General features: G+C 47.1%; 1 protein-coding gene across 1 annotated transcript in view; it reads left to right on the top strand.

Annotated features, from left to right (window-relative positions):
• LOC119452589 (uncharacterized) overlaps window positions 1-22343 on the top strand; it is a 55876-nt gene that overhangs the window by 6147 nt on the left and 27386 nt on the right. The window contains exons 2-4 of the mRNA XM_037714638.2: window positions 4203-4284; window positions 16537-16592; window positions 21951-22094. Of these exons, the coding sequence (XP_037570566.2) occupies window positions 4221-4284; window positions 16537-16592; window positions 21951-22094 (264 nt within the window). The 5' untranslated portion in view covers window positions 4203-4220. The remainder of the gene's footprint in view (window positions 1-4202; window positions 4285-16536; window positions 16593-21950; window positions 22095-22343) is intronic.

Here is a 22343-nt window from a genome sequence, read left to right as displayed (position 1 = left end):
TCATCGATCCGTGGCAGAGGATAAACGCGTTTGGTGACACTATTAAGCCGTCTGTAGTCTACGAAGAAGCGTAGTGTGTTGTCCTTCTTTTTAACTAAAACGAAGGGTGACACGCCCATGGACTTATAGACGGCTGAATCACGTCATCATCTAACATTTCTTGAACCTGGCGCTTTATCGCCTCCCTTTCCGTAGGCGCAACGCGGTAAGGATGCTGACGAACGGGGCGTGCTGAGTCGTCCGTAGGAATGCGATGCTTCGTAACGGAGGTGCGCCGTACTTTAGACTCGGTAGAGAAACAGCCAGAGAAGTCGTTGTTAAGGTCCAGTAGCTGCTGTTTCTGTCGTTCCGATAAGCCTGGGTTAATCTGAATGCGATCGCTCAGGTTGGCCTCTATCGATGAATTAGGTGAAGCAGTTTCTAGCGAGGCGACATCAGTGAAGGCAGCAATTTCATGGAGGAAGGCGACAGCTGTGCCTTGCGGTAAGTGCTGATATTCGTTCCTGAAGTTTGTCAGCAGGACTAATGAGGGTCTGTGCTGAAGCTGAACGAGGCCCCGTGCAATGCAGATGTTCCGCTCAAGCATTAACGAAATGTTTGCCTCGGCGATTCCCTCATAGCCGTCGAATGCGTCGCACGTTACCAGGGTCAGTAGGCTGCTTCTTGGCGGTACCGTTATGCTGTCTTCGACGATGCTCAAGGCGTTTTCGGTGGGATTCTCGTCGCCAGCGTTGCTTACTATGGCTTTTGCCGTAGAGAACGTCACGCTCGACTTTTTCCAGGTTAATTATGGCTCCATTCGCCTGTAGAAAGTCCATGCCGAGTATCAATTCCATCGAGCAGCTGGGCAGAATAATGAAGACCCCGACGTACGTAAATCCACGAATATTTACCCGAGCGGTGCATCTGCCCACGGGAATCAATACATGCCCTCCAGCAGTACGGACATGCGGCCCAGTTGACTGCGTAAAAACTTTCTTTAACTTTGACGCAAGCTCTCTGCTCATAATGGAGCTGTCCGCACCAGTGTCAATTAAAGCGGTAACTTCTTCGTCGTCTATGGTAACCAGTATGTCTGATGTTACCAATTGCCTTTGGGCACTGGAGTGTGACGGAACGTCGCTGGTTTGTCGTCGCTGTCGTCGTGATGGAGGATATTCGAAGAGCTCGGCGTCAGTGGCCTCACCTCCGGAGGTCGCTGGACTCAGTTTTCCAGGTTTGCAGGGCTGGGTGAACGACGCCTACGAGCGTCTCGATGAAATGAGGGACTTGGCGATCGGTATCGAGCAGGCGATGCAGAACGGGGCTCGTGCCTTCGCTGCTCGAATGAACTGTCGCGACTCGCGATGAAGTTCTCTATCTCCATCCGGCGCTGACCAGGTCGTGGGCGAGGTGCACCTGGAGGGAACCCGCGGAGGCCCACTCGTCGATAGGGGCACATCCTGTAGACTTGGCCAGCCTCTCCGCAATTTAAACATGGGAGCCTGAGGTCAGGGTCCCGCCAAACGTCGCTTTTTCTGGGCCTCGACTCCTCGATGGACGGTGAACTGCGACGCCTGAAGACTACTTCAGTCTGTTCAGAGGGGCGCATGACGTTTGAGGGGCCGTACAGCGACGGTCGTCGTACGGCGTCCGCATAAGTCATTCGGACTGGCTCCCGCTGTTGTGGTACCTCGTAGCGTTCAGGAGCTTCGACGGCTTGCCTAATCTCGTCGCGCACTATCTCCGCCACAGAAATTCGGGCTGTCGGCGCGTCGGTTACCTGCATTTTGTGGAGCTCTTCTCTTACCACAGCCCTGATCAATTCGCGTAAGTCCTCGAGGTGGTTTTCCGAGGTCATGCTAGAGGGGCTGTGTGAAAGTTCCACCACGTTGCGGTTGTATTGTCTGGCACGCTGTCGAAGGGCCCTTTCCATTGCTGTCGCTTCAGCAAGGAAGTCTGCAAGTGTTGTGGGCGGATTCCGATTAAGTCCAGCAAAGATCTCTTGCTTCACACCTCCCATCAAATGTCGCACCTTCTTGTCTTCGGCCATTGAGGCATCCGCACGCCTGAACAGCTGAGCCATGTCTTCAGTATACGTGGTGACGCTCTCGTTCGGGGCTTGGAATCTTGCCTGTAGTGCCACCTCCGCTCGCTCCTTCCTGTCCATGTTGGAGTATGTGGCGACCAGCTGCTGTCGAAATTCGTGCCACGAAGTCAATGTCGTTTCATGGTTATGGAACCACGTCCTCGCGGAGTCTTGGAGCGCGAAGTACACGTTGGGCAACTTGCGGTCTTCGTTCCATCCGCTGCATTCGGCGACCCGCTCGAAATGGTCTAGCCAATCTTCCACGTCTTCAGTAGCTTCTCCGTGGAAAGCAATCGGCGTCTGTGGCTGGTTGAAGATGATCTGCGCCGGCGAAACAGCCGCAGCAGCAGGAGGCTGTGGGCTCAGGTTCATCGTCCGGATACGATCGGGCAACAGACCGTGCTCAGGTTGGAGCCCTTGAAGACCGCGGCTCGTGCGTACGTGCACAGGAGTAATCTATCCCGGACTACTCACTGGGGATGAGTCAGGGGTACGCTGCGTCTCCGGCAATGGTATCATATACCCCGCACCTCCGCCAGTAAAATTTCACGAAGATAATTCATACGAATTTGCCGAAAGAGAACAGCCTTCTTTAATGATGGCCGACACTCAAGAAAACGCGCGCACATCTGCGCCCTTCGTCGTCTTCTCTCTGGCGATCTTGTGGCTGTAGTGGGCAGCTGACTTGTGACGATCGGTGCCTGTAGTGGGCAGTTTACTTCGCGTCAATATGTTAAGCACGATTATTGAAGTACTGTTATCGAAGCACTGTACCTGGCTCAAAATTTGAAAATTTCTTATTTTTCATAAAAGGAGATGAATATATGCTGAATCAGTAGCCTTATTTGCGCGTAGAAAAGGTGGAGATACTACCTCATTACGATAAAGTGCCATACACAATCGACAAAATTGTCTGAAAGCCACGTATTTTACGTCAACCAGATGAAAAGCCATATTTTTAGATGATATAACATTTTACGGTTGCTAAAGTTATGCATAGTCACCAGTAAACATTTCTATACTATCCGAATAGCGAGCGGCAATATCAAAATTGTCGTGTTTATTTCAACTATCGAATACGTTCTTCCGTAATGTAAAGAGAATAACAGTGGCGTTCTGTTTCTCCTAATAGAATATCTGGGTGAATAAACCCATTCCTAATTCCTTGCAACACAACTTATACGATAGTAAAGTTACGTGTGAGTTGTTTTACATATATGCTATCAATTGCATCAAATTAAGTCGTCACTGGAACCATACGACCTGAAGTATAGAATGCTGAAGGACATGGCTAAAAAAGTGTTGAGTCCTCTAGAGTAAGTACACTAGTTCAATTCATACACTACATTCACAGGACTCCCTTTAAACTGTCTATGCATACAGAAAAGCCCACACATTGTAATATAACCACTAATGCGCCGAAAAGCTGCGGTCTTTATTACACTTCCATTGACGTCCATATATTTTTTTTCATGGGCATATAGAAGATGGTCATAGTTAAGAAACAAATGGCTAAAATAAATAAATACATTGCTTTAATATATTTGAAACGACGGGAGCTGTTGTTCCGCGGGGAAAAACAGAAGGCACAAAACGCTTTGATGCCCTGATCATGAGAGAGTAAAAATGACTGCAGTCAACGTATCTTTTGTGCACCGTTTTAGTAACTAGGACAGTTGTATGTGCACTGGATGCCTTAAAGTTTTATCAAGGTTGATGCCTTCTTATCAGAAACGTCATGGCGGCTTCCCCACGTGCACATACACCAGCCTGCGAATCTGTGTTTTAATAAAGTGCAATGGTTCGCCTATTTGAACGAGAATTAACCTACTGTACTTAAAAATACATTATCGTAGTTGCCAAATCACAAATTGGTGAGCTACAGCTATAAGGGTGACGCTAAAGTAGTGAGGATTTTCCCAGTACCGATTACTTCGCTAGACCAAGGTTCTGCTATAACAGTTTATACCTTCCCAGCACGGTGTCAACGTTACTTGAATCTAATAATAAAACAAGAACATTTTGCTGGGGGTATACTGTAACATTTAAGTATGGCATGGGCTTGGGATCGGTTAAACTACACACTTTTATTGCTACACATTTAACTGTCATGCTTATATCTTTTCTCAAGAAGACGTGCGAAGAACTAATTATGAAAAGACTCTATGTTTTCATTCTGGCGGTGTTTGTGTCACCAATGTTTTCCAACGGCCAAGGTGAGTGTTTTCCCTCTAAAAATCTGTACTCTACTGGTAATTAACGTAAAGAAAGCATGAGACCACCTACAATTCTTTTTGAAAGTGTCCACATTATTGAAACCGCACAAACTAGTGAGTAATAAATTATGGAGAACGGCACGTGTTTATTAAGCAAAAAATAAGACCTAGTTTAGTAATTATAACATTGGTAGTTGAAGGCTACTACTACCCGCCAACCTGCATGTGTTGCTCTAAGATTATCAAAGAAACATGTGTGAGCTCTGACGTCAGTCACTTTACACAGGAAAGCAAGGATGTACATCAGTAATCAGCTCACGCGTGAATCCCCTTGGCAGCACCACATCTAACTTAAAAATTTCTTTATATTTCCAGAAGGTTATCTCTCTTTCGTGATTGATCATCAATATACATCAATAACAATTGCGAGGAGGCGATTAAAATATGGAGATATTTGTCAACAAGGACAGTGAGCTGCAGCTCAGCTGCATCTGTTGTTATTCCATAAAAAAGAACCTCATGAAAATTCTAGGACTCAAACATTGCCACATGAACGGTGGCACAACATGCAGCCCTCCATGACACAGTGTACTATTTCACTAACCAACCAGCAGAGAAATATGTATTATATTGTGTTAAGAAAGCTTGCGTTCAGAGCATCAAACTAATCTATGTCACATCACATGTAAGTAATATCTGACATTACTAATAAACTGTCATGACAAGAAGCACCAATTATACATAGAGTAGCAAGCATCGACACAATGTAAAAGTAGCTATGGCGTTGCGCTGCTCGGCTAAAGGTAGCGAGTTCAATGGTGGCCGCGATGGTAGCATTTCTATTCGGGCGAAACGCGAGTACGCTCGTCTACTCAGATATAGACGCAAACAAAAGAACCCCAGGTGGTCAAAATACTCTGGAGTCCTCCACCACAATCAGTCTTTTTATCGCGTAAAACCTCGAAAACTATATTTATATGCATATATTTGAGGCGCGTAATGGCTCCGTATAGTGTTCTTTAAGATACCCCTGTGCATCGTGCTGTTTACTTTAGAAGTCGACGAATCCTGGAAACTATATTTAACTGATATGATACAAAAATAGAAGTTATCTCGGCATGGAATTTGAACATTAATTTAATGTATAAAAACGCAAGATAGTCAAATCTATACGTTTTTTACCTTAAGAGTTAGTACAGTGGAAGATCACGCAAAAGGCTAAGCTGTTGCAACTGCTTCTGGAAGCTAGGGCCGTTCTCGCTAAAAATTATTTGGTATGTAATGAAGAGGAATGAAGAGGGTGGTGGCGTGGAGCAGAGGTAGAATACCGTGCCTCAAATCTGAAGGTCGTAAGTTCGAATCCTACTCCACTTCACTACATTTAGGCATGGAGTGGTGCCTGACACCGGCAAGAAAAAAATATATTGCTGAGAGCTAGTGGGGCTATACTAGTTCAGGTGCAACCAAACTAGGAAGGCTCACTAAGCTTCATCAAAGTCACTCCCTCACCAGAACAGGAATTGGCCTCCCTGGTGCAGTATTCGGCCACTACCTCCCTTATGACTCCGACAATTAGCCCATGGCCCTCAGTCCCCAGTGGCTGCGGAGCACCTGACCACGGCAGCGGTCAGACCTGCTACGCGGCAGAGGGTGCTAAGAATCTGTGGGTCCAGACAGGCCGCCAATGGAAACGGAACCTGGTAACGTTCAACACGCGCACCCTCTCGAGTGAGGCTAGCTTAGCAGAACCATTTGAAGAATTATCAGAAGAATTATCCGAGATATTATTGGCCTTAGTGAGGTTAGAAGAACTGGTGAGGCTTACACAGTGCTGACTAACGGCCACGTCCTGTGCTACAGAGGTCTTCCAGATAAGCGAGAATCCGGGGTATGATTTCTAGTCCATAACAACATAGCGAGCAACATTGATGAATTCTACAGCATTAATGAGAGGGTAGCAGTCGTCGTAATAAAGCTGAATAGGAGGTACAAAATGAAGGTAGTACAAGCCTACGCCCTCACCTCTCTTGTCATGATGATGAAGAAATAGAACAGTTTTATGAAGATGTTGAATTAGCGATGAGAAAGGTGAAAACTCAGTATACTGTAGTCATGGGCGACGTCAATGCAAAAGTGGGGGGAAAGCAGGTTCGTGAGCAAGCAATTGGCAACTACGGCATCGATTCAAGGAATGCAAGAGGGGAGATGTCAGTAGAATTCGCGGAAAGGAATAGGCTCCGAATAATGAATACCTTCTTCAGGAAGCGCAGCAACAGGAAGTGGACCTGGAAAAGCCATAATGGAGAAACAAGGAATGAAATAGATTTCCTACTCTCTGCCGATCCAAGCATAGTGCAGGATGTAGAAGTGTTACGTAAGGTAAAGTGCAGTGACCATAGGTTAGTGAGGTCCAGGATTTCTCTCAATTTGAAGAGAGAAAGAGTGAAATTAGTCAAGAGGAAACAGGCCAACCTAGAGCAGACCAATTCAGGCTGGTGCTCGCAAACAAATATGCAGCTTTAGAAAAGGAAGATAAAGACAAAATAGAGGTAATGAATGAAGCCGTAACGAGGTTGGTCTCAGAAGCAGCAATTGAAGTTGGAGGTGAGGCACCAAGGCAAACAGTAGGTAAGTTCTCCCAAGAAACAAAGGACCTAATAAAGAAACGACAAAACATGAAAATGTCCAACTCAAGAGATCAGATAGAATTCGCTGAACTGTCAAAACTGATCAACAAGATGAAAGTAAGGGATATTCGAAATTATAACGTGGGAAATATTGAGGAAGCCGTAAAATATGGACGCAGCATTAAATCAGTAAACAGAAAGCTTGGCATAGGCCAAGGCAAGATGTATGCACTGAAAGATAAACATGGTAATATCAATAGCAATTTGGATGACATAGTAAAAGCAGCGGATGAATTCTATACTGAGCTGTACAGTGCCCAAAACAGCCAAGCTACTTTCATTCGAAATAGTGATGAACCGGATGCAGAGGCTAATTCTATAACTAGCGATGAAGTTAGAAAGGCATTGAAAGACATGACCAGGGAGAAAGCTGCTGGAGAAGATGGAATAACAGACTTAATCAAAGATGGAGGAAATATCACGGTTGAAAAGCTTGCGGCCCTTCATACGCAATGCCTCACAACTTCAAGTGTACCAGAGAGCTGGAAGAACGCCAACATTATACTAATCCATAAGAAGGGAGACGTTAAAGAATTGAAGAATTATAGACCCATTAGCTTGCTTTCAGTATTGTATAAATATTCACCAAGATAATTCCCAATAAAATCAGGGAAACACTTGACTTCAGCCAACCAAGAAAACATGTTGGCTTCAGGACGGGATATTCTACGATGGATCATATCCATGTCATCAATCAGGTAATCGAGAAAACTGCGGAGTACAATCGACCTGTCTATATGGCTTTCATAGATTATGAAAAGGCATTTGATTCAGTAGAAATACCAGCAGTCATAGAGGCATTGCATAATCAAGGAGTACAGGAGGCATACGTGAATATCTAGGCAAACATCTACAAGAATACACAGCTACCTTGGTTCTCCACAGGAAAAGTAGAAAGTTACCTATCAAGAAAGGGGTTAGGCAAGGAGACACAATTTCTCCCATGCTATTCACTGCATGCTTAGAAGAAGTATTGAAATTCTTAGACTGGGAAGGCTTAGGAGTGAGGATCAACGGCGAATATCTCAGCAACCTTCGGTTTGCAGATGACATTGTCATATTAAGCAAGAATGGAGACAAATTACAGCAAATTATTCAGGACCTTAATCGAGAAAGTGTAAGAATTGGGTTGAAGATGAATATGCAGAAGACAAAGATAATGTTCAATAGGTTCAATAGCCTGGCAAGGGAACAAAAATTCAGCATCGCCAGTAAGCCTCTAGAGTCTGTAAAGGAGTACGTTTATGTAAGTTAATTACTCACAGGGGACCCTGATCACGATAAAGAAATTTACAGAAGAATAAAATTGGGTTGGTATGCATACGGCCGGCATTGCCCAATCCTGATTGAGAGCTTATGACTGTCGTTGAAAAGAAAAGTGTGCAATCATTGCATTCTACCGGTGCTAATATATGGGGCAGAAACTTGGAGGTTAACAGAGAAGCTCGAGAACAAGTTAAAGACCGCACAAAGAGCGATGGAACGAAAAATCTTAGGACTAACGTTAAGAGAAAGGAAGGGAGTGGTGTGGATCAGAGAACAAACGGGGATAGCCGATATTCTAGTTGACATTAGGCGGAAGAAATGGAGCTGGGCAGGCCATGTAATGCGTAGGATGGATAACCGGTGGACCATTAGGGTTACAGAATGGATACCAAGAGAAGGGAAGCGCAGTCGAAGTCGGCAGAAAACCAGATGGGGTGATGAAGTCAGGAAATTTGCAGGCGCAAGTTGGAATACGCTAGCGCAAGACAGGGGTAATTGGCGATCGCAGGGAGAGGCCTTCATCCTGCAGTGGACATAAAATATAGGCTGATGATGATGATGATAATGAAGAGGAATGCCCGGCGCTGCAGCCACATGGGCCAGTTGTCCGGGAGGCGCGAATTTGAGATTGCCTGAGTTGCTGTGGCTGAGACAGGCTGCCAACACTGCCTGCTGCACTCTCGTCCTCTGTTCACATTAGATTCTGGTGGAGGTGTTGCGGTTTTCCCCCAACCTGGAATTACGCACCCGAACTGTACCGTCTGTCATGCCTGACGACCGCAGCCCGACATCCCCACCAGTTACATCAGCCATCGTATGTGCTGGTGCCCATCGTCAGCGGTATCCTGGTATATTCCGCCGCAGCGATGAGAAAAACGTTGAAGATTGCCTGGAGTCGTATGAACGAGCCAATAACACCAACAAATGGGACAATCCGCTCAAGCTCAACAACGCAATCTCCTATTTATCGGCCATCGCCAAGCTGTGATTTAAAAACCACGAAGCCGATCTCCGCACGGGGGCTAGTTTCAAAACCGGCATCGCAGAAGCTTTCGGCCGCCCTGGCGTGCGCAAACTTCGCGCTGAACGACGCCTAGTGAATTCCAGCAAGCTGGTGAAACGTTCACCAGATACATAGAGGACATCGTCGACCTCTGCCGGCGTGTCAACCCGACGATGGCGGGGGCGGACAAGGTACGCCACATCATGAGGGGCATTTCCCACGATGCCTTTCATATTCTGCTGTCGAAAAACCCTGGCCCTGTGTCTCAGGTCATTGGGCTTTGTCAAAGTTTCGACGAGCTCTGCAGGCAGCGTCTTCTCTCGCGGTGCCCACCTGTGACCGACGGAACCCTCGCGAGCCTGGCCACCGCTCCTGACATGGACTCCCTGCTTTGCCAGATAAAAGAGTTTGTCCGTGCTAAGGTCGCTCGTCAGCTTTCGCTACTGCCCTCAGCACGCCACCACACTGGCCTTTGCCTGCCAACCTTCGCCAAGTCATACAAGAGCAAGTTTGCGCATCTCTACCTTCTGCCCTCGAAACTCCGGTGGTGCCGACTCCCGTTGCTTTTGCCGAGGTGACTGCACCTGCCTCTCCGCTATGCCGTTGCTCTCACACGGCCACCACCTCAGACCTTTTCACCATTCCCGTCAGCCGTGCCACTGCGTCCATCTCCTTACTTCGTTCAGCAGCGGTACCCACGCAGCAGTGGACAATGGCGTATGCCCAACACTGGGCCAATATGTTTTGCGTGTGGTCTACCTGGCCACGTTACACGATTTTGCCGTCGCCGCGAAACATCCTACCGCCGTAACTTCGACACCGCGCCATATGTTTCACCATACCCGTGGTCCTCCGCATCTCGGAACCCTGGCCAGATGTGTTCAAACTCGGAGCACCGCCCTATTGTTGACCGCCGTTCACCATCGCCTCGACGCCGCTCGCTTTCACCGATGCGTCGTCGTCCTTCTACACCGGAACGGGAAAACTAATCGCCGCAGTTCCAGAGGCAAGAACTTAGTCACCCACGAACATACCAAGGCCTCTCTGCCTTGTCGGACTAATGTCATTGATGATTGTGGACGGCATCACTGCACTCGCCCTCATTGACACTGGTGCCGCAGTTTCAGTTATTAGTGCCACAATTTGCCGTTTGCTCGGAAACGTTACGACGCCACTGTCAAACGTATCATTTCGTACTGTCAGCGCAGACCGCATTACGCCTGCAGCTGCTTGTACTGCTCGCATTGTGACCAATGGCCTCCTCGACATCGTCGAATTTTTGATGCTGTGTTCTTGTTCCCACGATATTATTTTGGACAGGGACTTCCTTTCCGCTAATAAGGCCGTCATCGACTGTTCTTGTGCTGCAGTGGAATTTCAAACGCTGTGCGACGCCCCGCTCCTTGACGCTCGTAAACCTGAAAATAAAGTATTTATTGCTGAAGAGATTACAATTCCATTGAATTACGTAGCGGCTATTGGCAAGTCCCCATCACACCCGAAGACCAACCTAATACGGCTTTGTAACACCAGATGGCCTATGTGAATTTCGTGTCATACCTTGCGGGCTTTGCAACGGCCCCGCAACATTTAAGCTTGTGATGACAACCTTTTGCGTTGTCTCAAGTAGTAAACGTGCCTGGTGCTTAAAACGTGCTTGAATGATGTAGTTATTTTTTGCCCAATTTTCCCACCCATCTCTGTTGGCTGGAGGAAGTGTTATAGTGCCTATCTGCCGTCGGCCTTCAGCTCAACCTGAAGAAATGCCACTTTGGCGCAAGTCAGCTCACCATCCTTGGCCATGTGGTATCTAAACACTGTAATCTTCCTGACGCCGCCAAGTTCCATGCAGTCGCTGATTTTCCCAAACCTTCCTCCGTAAGGGTTCGCAGCTTCGTTGGACTCTGTTCTTTCTTTCTCTGCTTCATTCTGAATATTGCGTTCATCCCCGCTCCGTTGAATCAGCTTCTACGGAGCGACTTGAATAATTAGGCCTGGTCGTCCGCTTGTGACGATGCCTTCCAAGAGTTGTGTCGTTTACTAACATCGCCACCTATAATACGTCACTTCGACCCGACAGCTCCGACCGAAGTACACACCAACGCCAGCGGTGTTAGACTCGGCGCTGTGCTCGCACAGCACAAATCTCGATTTGATGAGTACGTCGTTGCGCACTCAAGCCGCAGCCTCACCAAAGCAGAGACAAATTATTCCGTTACGGAGAAGGAACGTTTGGCATACGTACAAAGGTACGTACAAAACTTGGTGGCAAAGGCACGCCACAGGGCGCTGTCATTTCCCCTTCTTTGTTCAACATAGCCATGCTAGGACTTCGCAGACGGCTTCTGGAAATTGATGGAATTAAGCATACCATGTATGCTGATGACGTCACCATTTGGCGCACGAGATGTAGTGACGGATATGTGGAGGGAGCCCTTCTGGAGGCCATAGATACCATAGAGGCTTATTTGGAACCTACTGGTCTGAGGCGTTCCCCATCTAAGTCGGCGCTCCTCTTATATAGTCCTAAAAAGCGAGGCCCGAAACTCAACGACTTGGTACCATTAGAGACTAGGGATATCACCTTATGTAAACTAATTGCTATGACGGATAATGTCTTTCGGTTGGTTCGGAGAGTGTCGAATCTGGCCCATGGACTAGGGACCCTACACCACCTAACTCTTGGAGCTCTTGGAAGGAATCGTCACAAGCGGACGACCTGGCGTCATTGTTCAAGTCGCTCCGTAGAAGGCAATTCAAGGGAGCGGTTGATGCACGCTGTCGTCTTGTGCCATTTCACGTATGTGGCGGCTATGCACCAGTGAGAAAGGGCGGAAAGGGACAAATTGAACACACAACTCGGGAATATTGCCAAGCGAGCTCTGGGTATAGCGGTGTATGCGTGCACGGATCGCTTATTGCAACTTGGACTATATAATAGCCTAGAGGAGATTGCGGAGGCTCAGGAACGCGCGCAATTGGCTCGTCTCTCCGCGTCCAAGGCGGGCAGGTGTATCATTCAGGAAGTCGGTTACCAGCGCGACGTGCTTACGCAGCTATACTCAAATCTTCCCCACTCTATACGGGAGAACATTACTGTTGCACCTATTCCTAGGAATATGCACCCCGAGCATAATCGGAGTCGGCGTAGGGCGAGAGGAGCCAACCTGCTCAAGCAGATGCATCGTGAGCAACGACAGGTCAGCTTTGTGGATGCCGCTGCCTACAGCTTTGTGGATGCCTACACAGCTTTGTGGATGCCGCTGCCTACAAACAAAAGGGTTGTAATGCTGCCTCGGTTCGGGCGGAAAATTCTGAGCTGGCTGAGCAAATGGCAATTGCCTTAGCTTTATTAAATGACTCGAGAGACGCTATTTATAGCGCCTCCTGTTCTGCGGTCAGGACACTTGAAAAGGGCACCATCTCGAAGCAGGTCCTCAAAGTACTTGAGGGCAAAACGATTACGCATCACTTTATCTACCGGTTTCCTGCACATTTGGGTCAGATTGAGGCTCCTCCCCCCAATCTCACCGAGTTGGCTCACGGGGCTGCGCGAGAACTTGCCTACCGCGCCCCTTCGACACACTCTATAGACGACTCCGTTGAGTATGGGGACACCCCCTCCACTTACAACGAGCTTACGAAGCACTTTTATCTTGGACGTAGGACTTATGCCACCCAACACCCGAAACTTAACAAGGCACAAGCTTTAACACTACGCCTCGTGCAGACGTGCACTTATTCTAATTCCGTCCTTTTACATAAGATCTACACCAATATTTATACTGATGCTTTTATGCGGCGAGTGTGGCGTGATAGCCACGTTAGAACGGATGCTCTGGCAGTGTGCCCGATCACGCCTTATCAACAGGAACGACGAAGCCAGGCGGGATGTGCCCTCCGCAGTCCGCTTCTAGCTGACCAACTCAGGGCTGTCCAGGAGGCCCGCGATGCAGCCGAGAGGCTTGGCCTGGCGATACCTACGTAGAAGCGGCCCGCTTCGTGATGAGTCACGATCTGGAGGACTAAATATAGTTTATTCCATCCATCCATTCATCTGGGCACTTGGTAAATTTAGATCCTAGCTCTATGGCCGCCCCTTCAATGTATTTACAGATCATGCACTTTGTTGGCTGTCCACCTTGAAGGACCTCTTAGGTCGACTAGCTCGCTGGGCTTTGCAATTGCAAGATTTCTACGTGCGTGGTGTCTACCGGTCTGGCCGCCGCCACACCGACGCCCTTTCCCGTTCGCCCGTGTCAACAGAAAGCGATGCCTGCCTCTCCGCCGTTGACCAAGTTCTTTCGTTCCCAGCAAGCTGCGACATGGCCTCCGAGCCATGTCGGAACCAGCAATGCAAGGATGCCAGGATTAGGGCTTGTAAATGTGGAATGGACTTCTCTGTCTCCGGAATTACGTCTTGGACGTCCGCAGGTGGTTGCTGGTTATACCTCAACACCTTCGTTGTGAAATATGTTCTGCCTTACACACTAACCCGAAGTGTGCACATGCGGGTGTCTTCAAGACGTACACCCGGCTTCACTCCAGGTTTTATTGGCGTGGCATGTACACCTTTGTGTGCAAGTACATTAGGTCGTGACCTCAGTGCCAAGACCGCAAGGTTCCTGCACAACATGTCTAGTCTACTACAGCCAATCCCGTGTCCTGCCCGGCCCTTCCATCGCATTGGCATTGCCCTGTATTGACCTTCCGAGCACGGATTCCTGAAACCGCTGGATAGTCGTCACCATCGGCCATTTGACGCGATACGCAGAAACAGCCGCTCTGCCTGCTGCCACCACTCGTGATATAGCATCCTTCCTCCTGAAAAACTTTATTCTCCATCAGGGTGCACCTCGCGAACTTTTGAGTGATAGAGGACGTGTGTTCTCCTCGCCGAAGTTGTAAACGTGCTCCTTCCTGAATGTCGCATCGTTCATCACACCACCACCGCCTACCATCCTCAAACTAGTGGTCTGATGGAAATATTTAACCGCACCCTTGGCGACACGCTCTCCAATTACATCGCCTTTGATCACACTGATTGGGACCTTATTTCGCCATTCATCACGTTCGCCCACAACACTGCACCACAGGCGACCACGAACTTCTCCCCATTCTTCCTCTTGTATTTCCGTGAACCTTTGACTCCCTTCGACACCACTCTTCCGTACAGACCCAACTCATCCGAATGTACGCCTCTCTCTGAAGCTGCCCGCCGCGCCGAGGAATGCCGTCAGCTAGCCCGTTCCCTTACAGCCGTCGACCAATGGCAAAAAAATCTCGACATGATCACCCGCATTGTCACTTTCTTCCGGACGTGCTTGTGTGGCTTTGGGTTTCTGCCATTCCTGCTGGCCTCTCATACAAGCTTGTCTCCAAATATCAAGGACCCTACCGTGTTGTAGCGCAGACATCGCCTGTGAACTATATTGTCGAGCCTGTCACGCCACCTACAGACCAACGCTGTCGTGGTCATGAAACCATCCACGTACAACGCCTGAAGCCGTATTACGACCCAATGATTTTATGTTCACCATGAGCCGCCAGGATGGCTCCTTTTATGATGGGGGGCGATTGTAGTGAAGAGGAATGCCCGGCGTTGCAGCCCCATCGCCAGTCGTCCGGGAGACGCGATCTCGAGATTGGCTGAGCTGCTCTGGTTGAGACACGTTGCGAACGCTGCCTGCTTCTCTCTTGTCCTGTGTTCACATTAGAGGTATTTAAATACTTAATGCGACAGTCCTAATTAAAAAATAGAGCAATAAAGTGGCTAACCAATACAGAACTACACACAAAACCGAGGCCAGCAGCAACACATCCAATATGTTACATCATTCGAAATACAAAGGCGAAATGGCGGCAAAGGATTCACAGGGCAGTGGTGACTTAAAGTAATCAACGACCAAACAAGGGATGCATTGGCCAGGAACCAATGTTCAGACAATGGGAATTCGCTAACTCTGTTGAAAGAGGCTTCTCTTGTTTGACCTTTCTTCGTCAGAAACAGGAAACATCTTCGACGCTGAATTCTATATCCCGAAGCCTTCTTACAATGCAGCACAGCTAAAAACAAAATAGCAAGCATAAACACAGAGCGATTGCCAACACTAATCTCATATTGTGAACATTGGCACGTAAATTTATTTCATGTTTTGATCGCGCGCTATGGCAATACCACTTTGTTATCGCTTTTCATTTTTCATGCAACGGCGTGCTGGGGGGTAATTCTTCTATTCAAACGTTCTCGCTCTTTCTGGAAAAGCTGGAGCCATCGTATCAGTTTGCATGCGTCCTCAGGTACGAATATAGCAATTTTTAGAAAGCACTTGGCCGCCAGCGCGGCGTCGAGAAAGGTCGCCGATGGCCGTGTGTAAGATTTACGAACCAGCAAGTACGGTTTCAATAGCTCGATGGAGGCCGACTGTGTTTGCTCTTGTCAGTACAGCCTAGTTATTACAGAGCTTGAGCATGTCCGGTATTCCCGTAAACGCAAGTAGACTGGGTGTTTTACCTGAAGAGCGGAGGCGCAACTGGGATAGGCCTGCATGGTGCAGCCACCTGGTGGCGCAGAGCTCAACTAGACAAACGAAGAGCTAAAATTGGAGTAACCAAGCGTATTTTCTTTCGCTGCGGCTATAAATTTTCGACCGCAACACGATTAAGCCATCTCCGAAAGGCCCAGCGTGCAATACAAGGTGGAGCAAAATTACGTCCAGGTCAGCCATGAATGCGCTTGAATATGACAGCGGTGAGAAAATTTGAAAAGTCAGGGAAGAGCGAGACGTTTATAATGTCACCATTTTGAAACGAGGTGGCTGGCGGTTTACATTGGTGAGTGTATGGATTTAGCCGATGCCTAGAGAGCCACACTTGTAGCTCACGAAAGTATAATGCGCAATGGGTGTGTCTTATGTATCGGACATCAATGAGGGTGCTTGCTTTTTTTTTTTTTTTTTTGGGGGGGGGGGGGTTACTCGAGCGCTCCTATGTGCCCGCACTCTTGTCGCAGGTTCAGATATCTGTGTTTTATATACTGCAGGCACTGAAGCATTTCGCGATGTTCAAAGAATTGCTTTCATTCTCATAAAGAGAAAGCAAATTCTTGTTTAAATAAATTGGCGCCATTGTTTGACTGTGAAATCTGTTATTGTATATAGTTGAGGGGATGCTGCATTTATTCTTGCAAAAACATTTTTTGTTGAATTCGTGGCTATGCAGCATCGTTTCGTAGTACTTTTTCTCCGCGTTTCCTTTCTGTGTTTCCAATTATACTTTTCCTGAATGGTTTTCCAGCACCTAACTATAAACCCAACAATAAGTATGAAGACCTAGTGAAGATGGTAAGAAAGGTAAGCTTCTGCGATTGCAATCCTACATTTTGGATCAAGTCTCAAATGAGCTTTTTAAGCTGAAGACATCAAAGTTTACGAAGAAGGCTCTACATTTATGTTTAAAGATTCGTGTAAGCTGTAGGGTAGCAACATGTGGAATTTGGAAGACTCGATAGCTGATCAACGTTATTCCTAAATTTCAGCCCAGCACGCGAACGGTTATTGCCGAATCTCTAGCCGGGTATGTCGACGTTACACAAACAGGAGGTCATGAGTGAAGTGCCAAAATGTGTTAGCCAATGGTTCGCGAACGTGTTGAAAATATGTCTGCAAAAATGTCTATGGCATTATGGAACTTCCAGCATCACGTGTTTAGTGATATCGTTGACTATGCTCGCGAATTGGTGGCTCGTTGTCAATAGGCCATGACTGCGAAATCAATTGCATCGTAGCCTTTAGGCTCTCCATCAAAAGCGGAAGCTGCACATTTTACGTGTTGCTAAAGCATAACACCTAAATAAGCAAAAAAAAACGTTGTTATGCCTCATCATTTATTCACAGTATACAATTCCCTGAATTATCACTACTAGTAGGTACGTGTAATTCATAACTGTAAATAATGTTCGAGAGTTTCGGCTCCTTCGACTTTCACGATTTGGCATTATTATGTCTTGAAAAACAATTTTTACTGTTAAATCAGAAGCAGAATTTATTAATAAAGGTTGGGACATATTACAAGTATTTAGTATACAGAAGGAGGTCCCATAGTCAAAGACTGTATCGGGACCTCCTTATCGGAATGAGAGTGATACCGTTCTATAACTGGTAGTTTGGTAAATATACGCGCTTGATTATAAAAACAAAAACAAAAAAGAACAACGTAACAGATTTGTACGCAGTGTCAGTGTCACAAAGCTTATAAAAAACTTTGGAGGACGCTTAAGCTTCGCCTTTAAGAGTGGAACGCGATAGCATTCAAAGATCCTTGGCTCCTTATCAGGCTTTTTTCTCGTATATGCAAATTAAGATCCGACGCTATGATGCTTGTAGATTGTGTTTAAACGCCTTGCGCCATGCGAAGGGCCTGTCCGGTCGGGGTGATTCGGGATGACTATTTCCGCTTCTAAGCGAGGTACCAGGCTCTCCGCCACGGCCGGGATTTGATCCGCCGACCTCGTGCTCAGCAGCGCAACGTCTTGGCTGACTGAGTCACCGCGGCAGTTAATACCGCGCAGCGCGTTGTTGTGAAGGCAACACCGCGCAGTTCGTTCACAGCAACGTGCAGTGCGTTCGCGATAACGCGCCGTGCATTCATAACACCGCCAACGACGCAGGCGAGCCCACGCCGACACTGACGCCAGATTTTCTGCGACACGGGGCTCTTAACGGTGTCGCGGTAATATGGTGATCCCTGTAGTTGATATCATTTTCCAACAATAGGGTCCACACTCACATGCCTTAAAACAATTTACTATACATTTTTTCGTGCTTAGCAAAAGATGCCCTACGCATCGATGCCCTATCGCATCGAGCACAATATGTAGAGTTGAAAGGGAAAAGTCCAGTCGTCAGGCTGTAAAAGTTTGAGTGCCGCAGGGAAGCATCCTTGGACCATTCCTGTTCATAATCTTTGTAAACGATATGCCAGCAAGTTCCGAACGGGCAAAATTTATTTCTTATGCTGATGATACAGCAATGTTTGTTACTGCTACCTCAGAAACTGAACTACAGTTTCAGGGGAACAGAGCGTTAAGCGAATTTAAAGATTGGGCTTATGCAAGCTGTCTGCGAATAAATGCCAGCAAGAGAAAAGTTGTTGTCTATATGCAAAGAGGCAAAAAATTAGGAAGTTCAATAAACATAAAAATAGATACGGATCAATTAGAAATTGTTAACACGGTCTCTGTCTTAGGCGTAACATTCGCTAAAAACTTAAGTTGGAATGATCACGTGGAACATGTAAGTAAAAAGCTATAATCTGCTGTAGGGACAAAGGACGATTGAAATCCTTTCTTCCTGTTAAAATTAAAATTTTACTTTATAATACTTTAGTATTGTCAGTTCTGCAATACTGTAACCTCGTTTGGGGCACTACTAGCGAGGTAAACCTTATGAAATTGTATTTGCTCCAGAAAAGAGCAGTGCGATACATCGCCAAAGTCCCTCGTTTATTTTCTACAACAAAAATTTTCTATAAGTTTGAAATCTTGCCTGTATTCTCTTTATACAACTATAGTTTAATTTTGAGGTACAGGTCATATTTGAAGTATAATAAATCTATTGTGTATTCTCTGACGGATTCAAAAGCAAACCGTAGCATCCGTGATACTAGGCATAAAGAGGAATGGCTCGTCAGCACACCTCGGACCAATCACGATAAACAATCATTAACACATACAGTACCCATTCTACTTGATCAACTCGCACAGGAAGACTTTGGTCCTTTATGCAACTCCAATAATGAAATAAGACTATTCTGTCAGTTATGCCAAATAGACTAGTGTCTCATTAAAGTTTTCTTCGTAGATTACGCTCATGAGTGCGCGTTAGCACACCTGTACATACGTGTATATAGATCTGTGTGCATTGCTTGTGCATAAAGTAAGTATCTTCATGTGTTTATATGTATAAATGCGAAATTGTATTTGTCTATACGTATGTATGTATTTCTGTAATATTTATACTAGATTTTTATTTTTGTTGAAAGTGCATTTTGTTTGGAATATTACTTTGTTGCAAGTGTTGCATTTCTCGTAATGTTTCTGCAGTGCTCCACTGTCAAACGTATAAGGGGGCGGGACCCTCGTCAAGCTCTTAGTCCTGTCTCCTCTTTTTCAATGTGAAAAGAAATAAAAACCATTTATTCATTCATTCAATAACATATTTATATTGTTAATGAGCAGACCGTGAGCAATAATTTTAGACGCTGTCGATTCTTTCCGTACGTCCTTAAAGCACCAGTTGAAGATATCGCAGCTGTATTTTTATTGTGGCACTAGTTTTCACATGTTGTATTTCAACCAAAAGAGGACACTCACATAATTTTATGATAGCTCTTGCAACCTACCTTTGAATACTTTGGATGAGAAGGATGCCCTAACGGGTATTCATAGCGTTACCGTAAATGGTACTCCACATGTGGGAGCATTATGGCAAGTGATGGCAATGCGATCACAAAAAGAGATTTGCACATCAATGGTTGCCCAGAGAAATGGTATCGAGACGGGGCCATCAAGTACTCTGACGTAATGCTTTGTCGCTGCTTCATTTGAAACATTTTATTGCGACAACAGCTTTTAATACGATAGCTATTATGCGTATGTTCGAAGCACAATAACGCCGTCAGTGCCGCCGCTGTTGTGCTGTCTCGCCGACGGCGTATGCATAGCTCGCGCATCGTATACGTTAGAGGGTCTTCAAAAACGCGAAGCGCATTTGACAGCAAGAACGACGAAGCAAACTGCACACATCAGAAATGCTACGGTGCATCTACTTGCTGGGGCAGCTAAAGCAGCGCTCTGTTTTTCGCTGCTGGTATGAACGTTAAAGCATGCTGCTGTGCCTCTGCATCGGTGTGCATACGAAATACTAAGCTAACGAAACCTAATATCTCACTGGGCACTGACTACCACTAATGGTTTCCCGTTTGCATCATCTTCTGAGCCATCGTGCGTGACGCCTTCAACGGCACTGGCAACGTGGAGACGCGTGGTAGCTGTCTGGGCACTGTTCCTCCTGCCCAACACTAGTAGCCTTGAGCGGTGTGCCGCGTCAACATTCCTACTCACCCTGCACAGCCGTTTGTGACAGTGCCACTAAACCTATCTACAAAGAACATTTTCTGCGGCTTCGCATCGGTTACAGAGGGGCCCGCATCGATGCACTGCAGAGGAGTGGAGCTCTGCTCTTCGGAGTTCCGACCACTCACGCCAATTTTGGGATGTCCAGAGAGCCCACGATGCGGCGCTGGAGCTTGGTCTCCCCGTCACGACGTGGGTGCGGCCCGCGGCTTCGTCGCCTCCCTGAGAGGGAGCAACAGAGCTTCTCAGGACCTTCATTAAAGTTCTTTATCTGTCTGTCTCTCTGCGGCTTCGCTCAGGTAACCCTTGATGTGCAAAGCGAAAGCTTGTTTTTTTTTCGTCCAAAGCCTGCCTTTGTCTATGGTTGTGGTCCCGCTTCCGGCGTTTCGCGCGGCCAACGGCTTACTCTTCTTCAGTTTCCGACGCTAGCTTCGCGTGCTTGGTTGGCATTCCGGACCCTCTCCAGTTAAGCTGCTCGCCGGGCGATATCCGCGGGGTGGTCAGACGCCGCTTGCCGACGATGGCTCAACGCCTTCCGCTCCCGCGCAACCCTCAGAGAACGCCTCGCTCTCATCCATGGCCACGCTCGCGCTGACAATTTTTTAAACAGTGAAGTTGTTTAGGCCAGCCGTAATTTTTGGTTCGCATCAAGAAAAAACTTTCTTGCTGAGGCGGGATTCGAGCCCGCGCACCCACGTTCCCAAGGGGAGCGTCGTAACCACTAGGCTATACAGCCACGCTTGCATAACATGCATTTATGCGAGTCATCTGATTGCGTTCGAGCGTCGCCGTTTTCGTCCACAGCTGGCGCGTTCGCACGCAATACAGTACATGACGTACTTGGAGTACTAAAATAATTAACCAGCTGGGATATAAAAAATTCAGAGTCCTTTTCTTGTGGAGGAAATGAGGGTAAGCGAAGCTTCTGGCAAGACTATGCTGTCGCAGGCGTTCCGCTTCATTTGGCCTAAACTCAGGGTAGGTGGCTCTTCGCTGACGTTTGGCCTCAACATCGCGCTACCGCAACTTGGGGTCTGCATCTCAGGGTTTCTCCTGGGCTTCGGAAGCCCTCACGCTAAAATCTGCACGTCGACGACGAGCCTTTTTCGAAGCGAGTTCAAGGCGCCGTTGCTCAAACGTAGCCTGCTCCTCGGCGGAACACACCACAAGGCGCCTTCACAAGCGGACGCCGAAACTTATCTGAGACGAGGGAAGCCCGGCGGACAATGCGTCAACACCTTTTTCTTACCTTACCCTCCCCACGACACACCAAACGACCCTGATTGGTCGCGCGCGTCGCGTCATCCGGTGCCGGCGAAAGTTTTCCCGCACCTGCTCCTTATTTCTGTCCTTCCTTCCTTCTTTCTGTCTTTCCTTCTGCGTTCCTTCCTTGCTTAGCTTTGACCCTGCTTTGCTTAAACCACGCTCTTCTTCGCCTAGCTTTGCACAACTTTGCAGAGGCTTCCCCTCAGCTACGCAGGTCATTGGTCCTTGAAATAGCAAAGCCAAGCCTAATTTCTTTTATATCGAGCTCCATGTGAACAACTGTAGTACTATTTTTCTTCTCTGGCCGCAGTTACTGCAACAAAAGGGTTACCTCGCAATAAGCCGTGGAAGGTACTCACAATTAGATTACCCCATATGCGTGCGATCACGTTTCGAAGATCGCGCATTGTCTGGATATTTTCACAAGCTAACTTACTACGAACAGAAGGAAAAGGTAAGCAATATTCTAAATATCATAAGGCTTGTCTAGCATTTGGTGAATAGCCAGTATGTCTCTTACTGGCACAGCCCCATTTTTCCTCTCAGGTTTATTATTTTTGTTACACACGTTTGAAGTTATTCGAAAGGAAAACAGAACGTTCCAGACTATGTGCTGAGGAATTACAAACTGGAATAGTTCCTGAATTTAAACAGGCTGCCACACGCGTGCAGGATAAATTAAGTTCATGAGACCAATATATTG

Source organism: Dermacentor silvarum, chromosome 5 (assembly GCF_013339745.2).
Source record: "Dermacentor silvarum isolate Dsil-2018 chromosome 5, BIME_Dsil_1.4, whole genome shotgun sequence".
Lineage (NCBI taxonomy): Eukaryota > Metazoa > Arthropoda > Arachnida > Ixodida > Ixodidae > Dermacentor > Dermacentor silvarum.
Note: the sequence above shows the minus strand (reverse complement) of the source record. Positions and strands in the feature narration are given on the sequence as shown.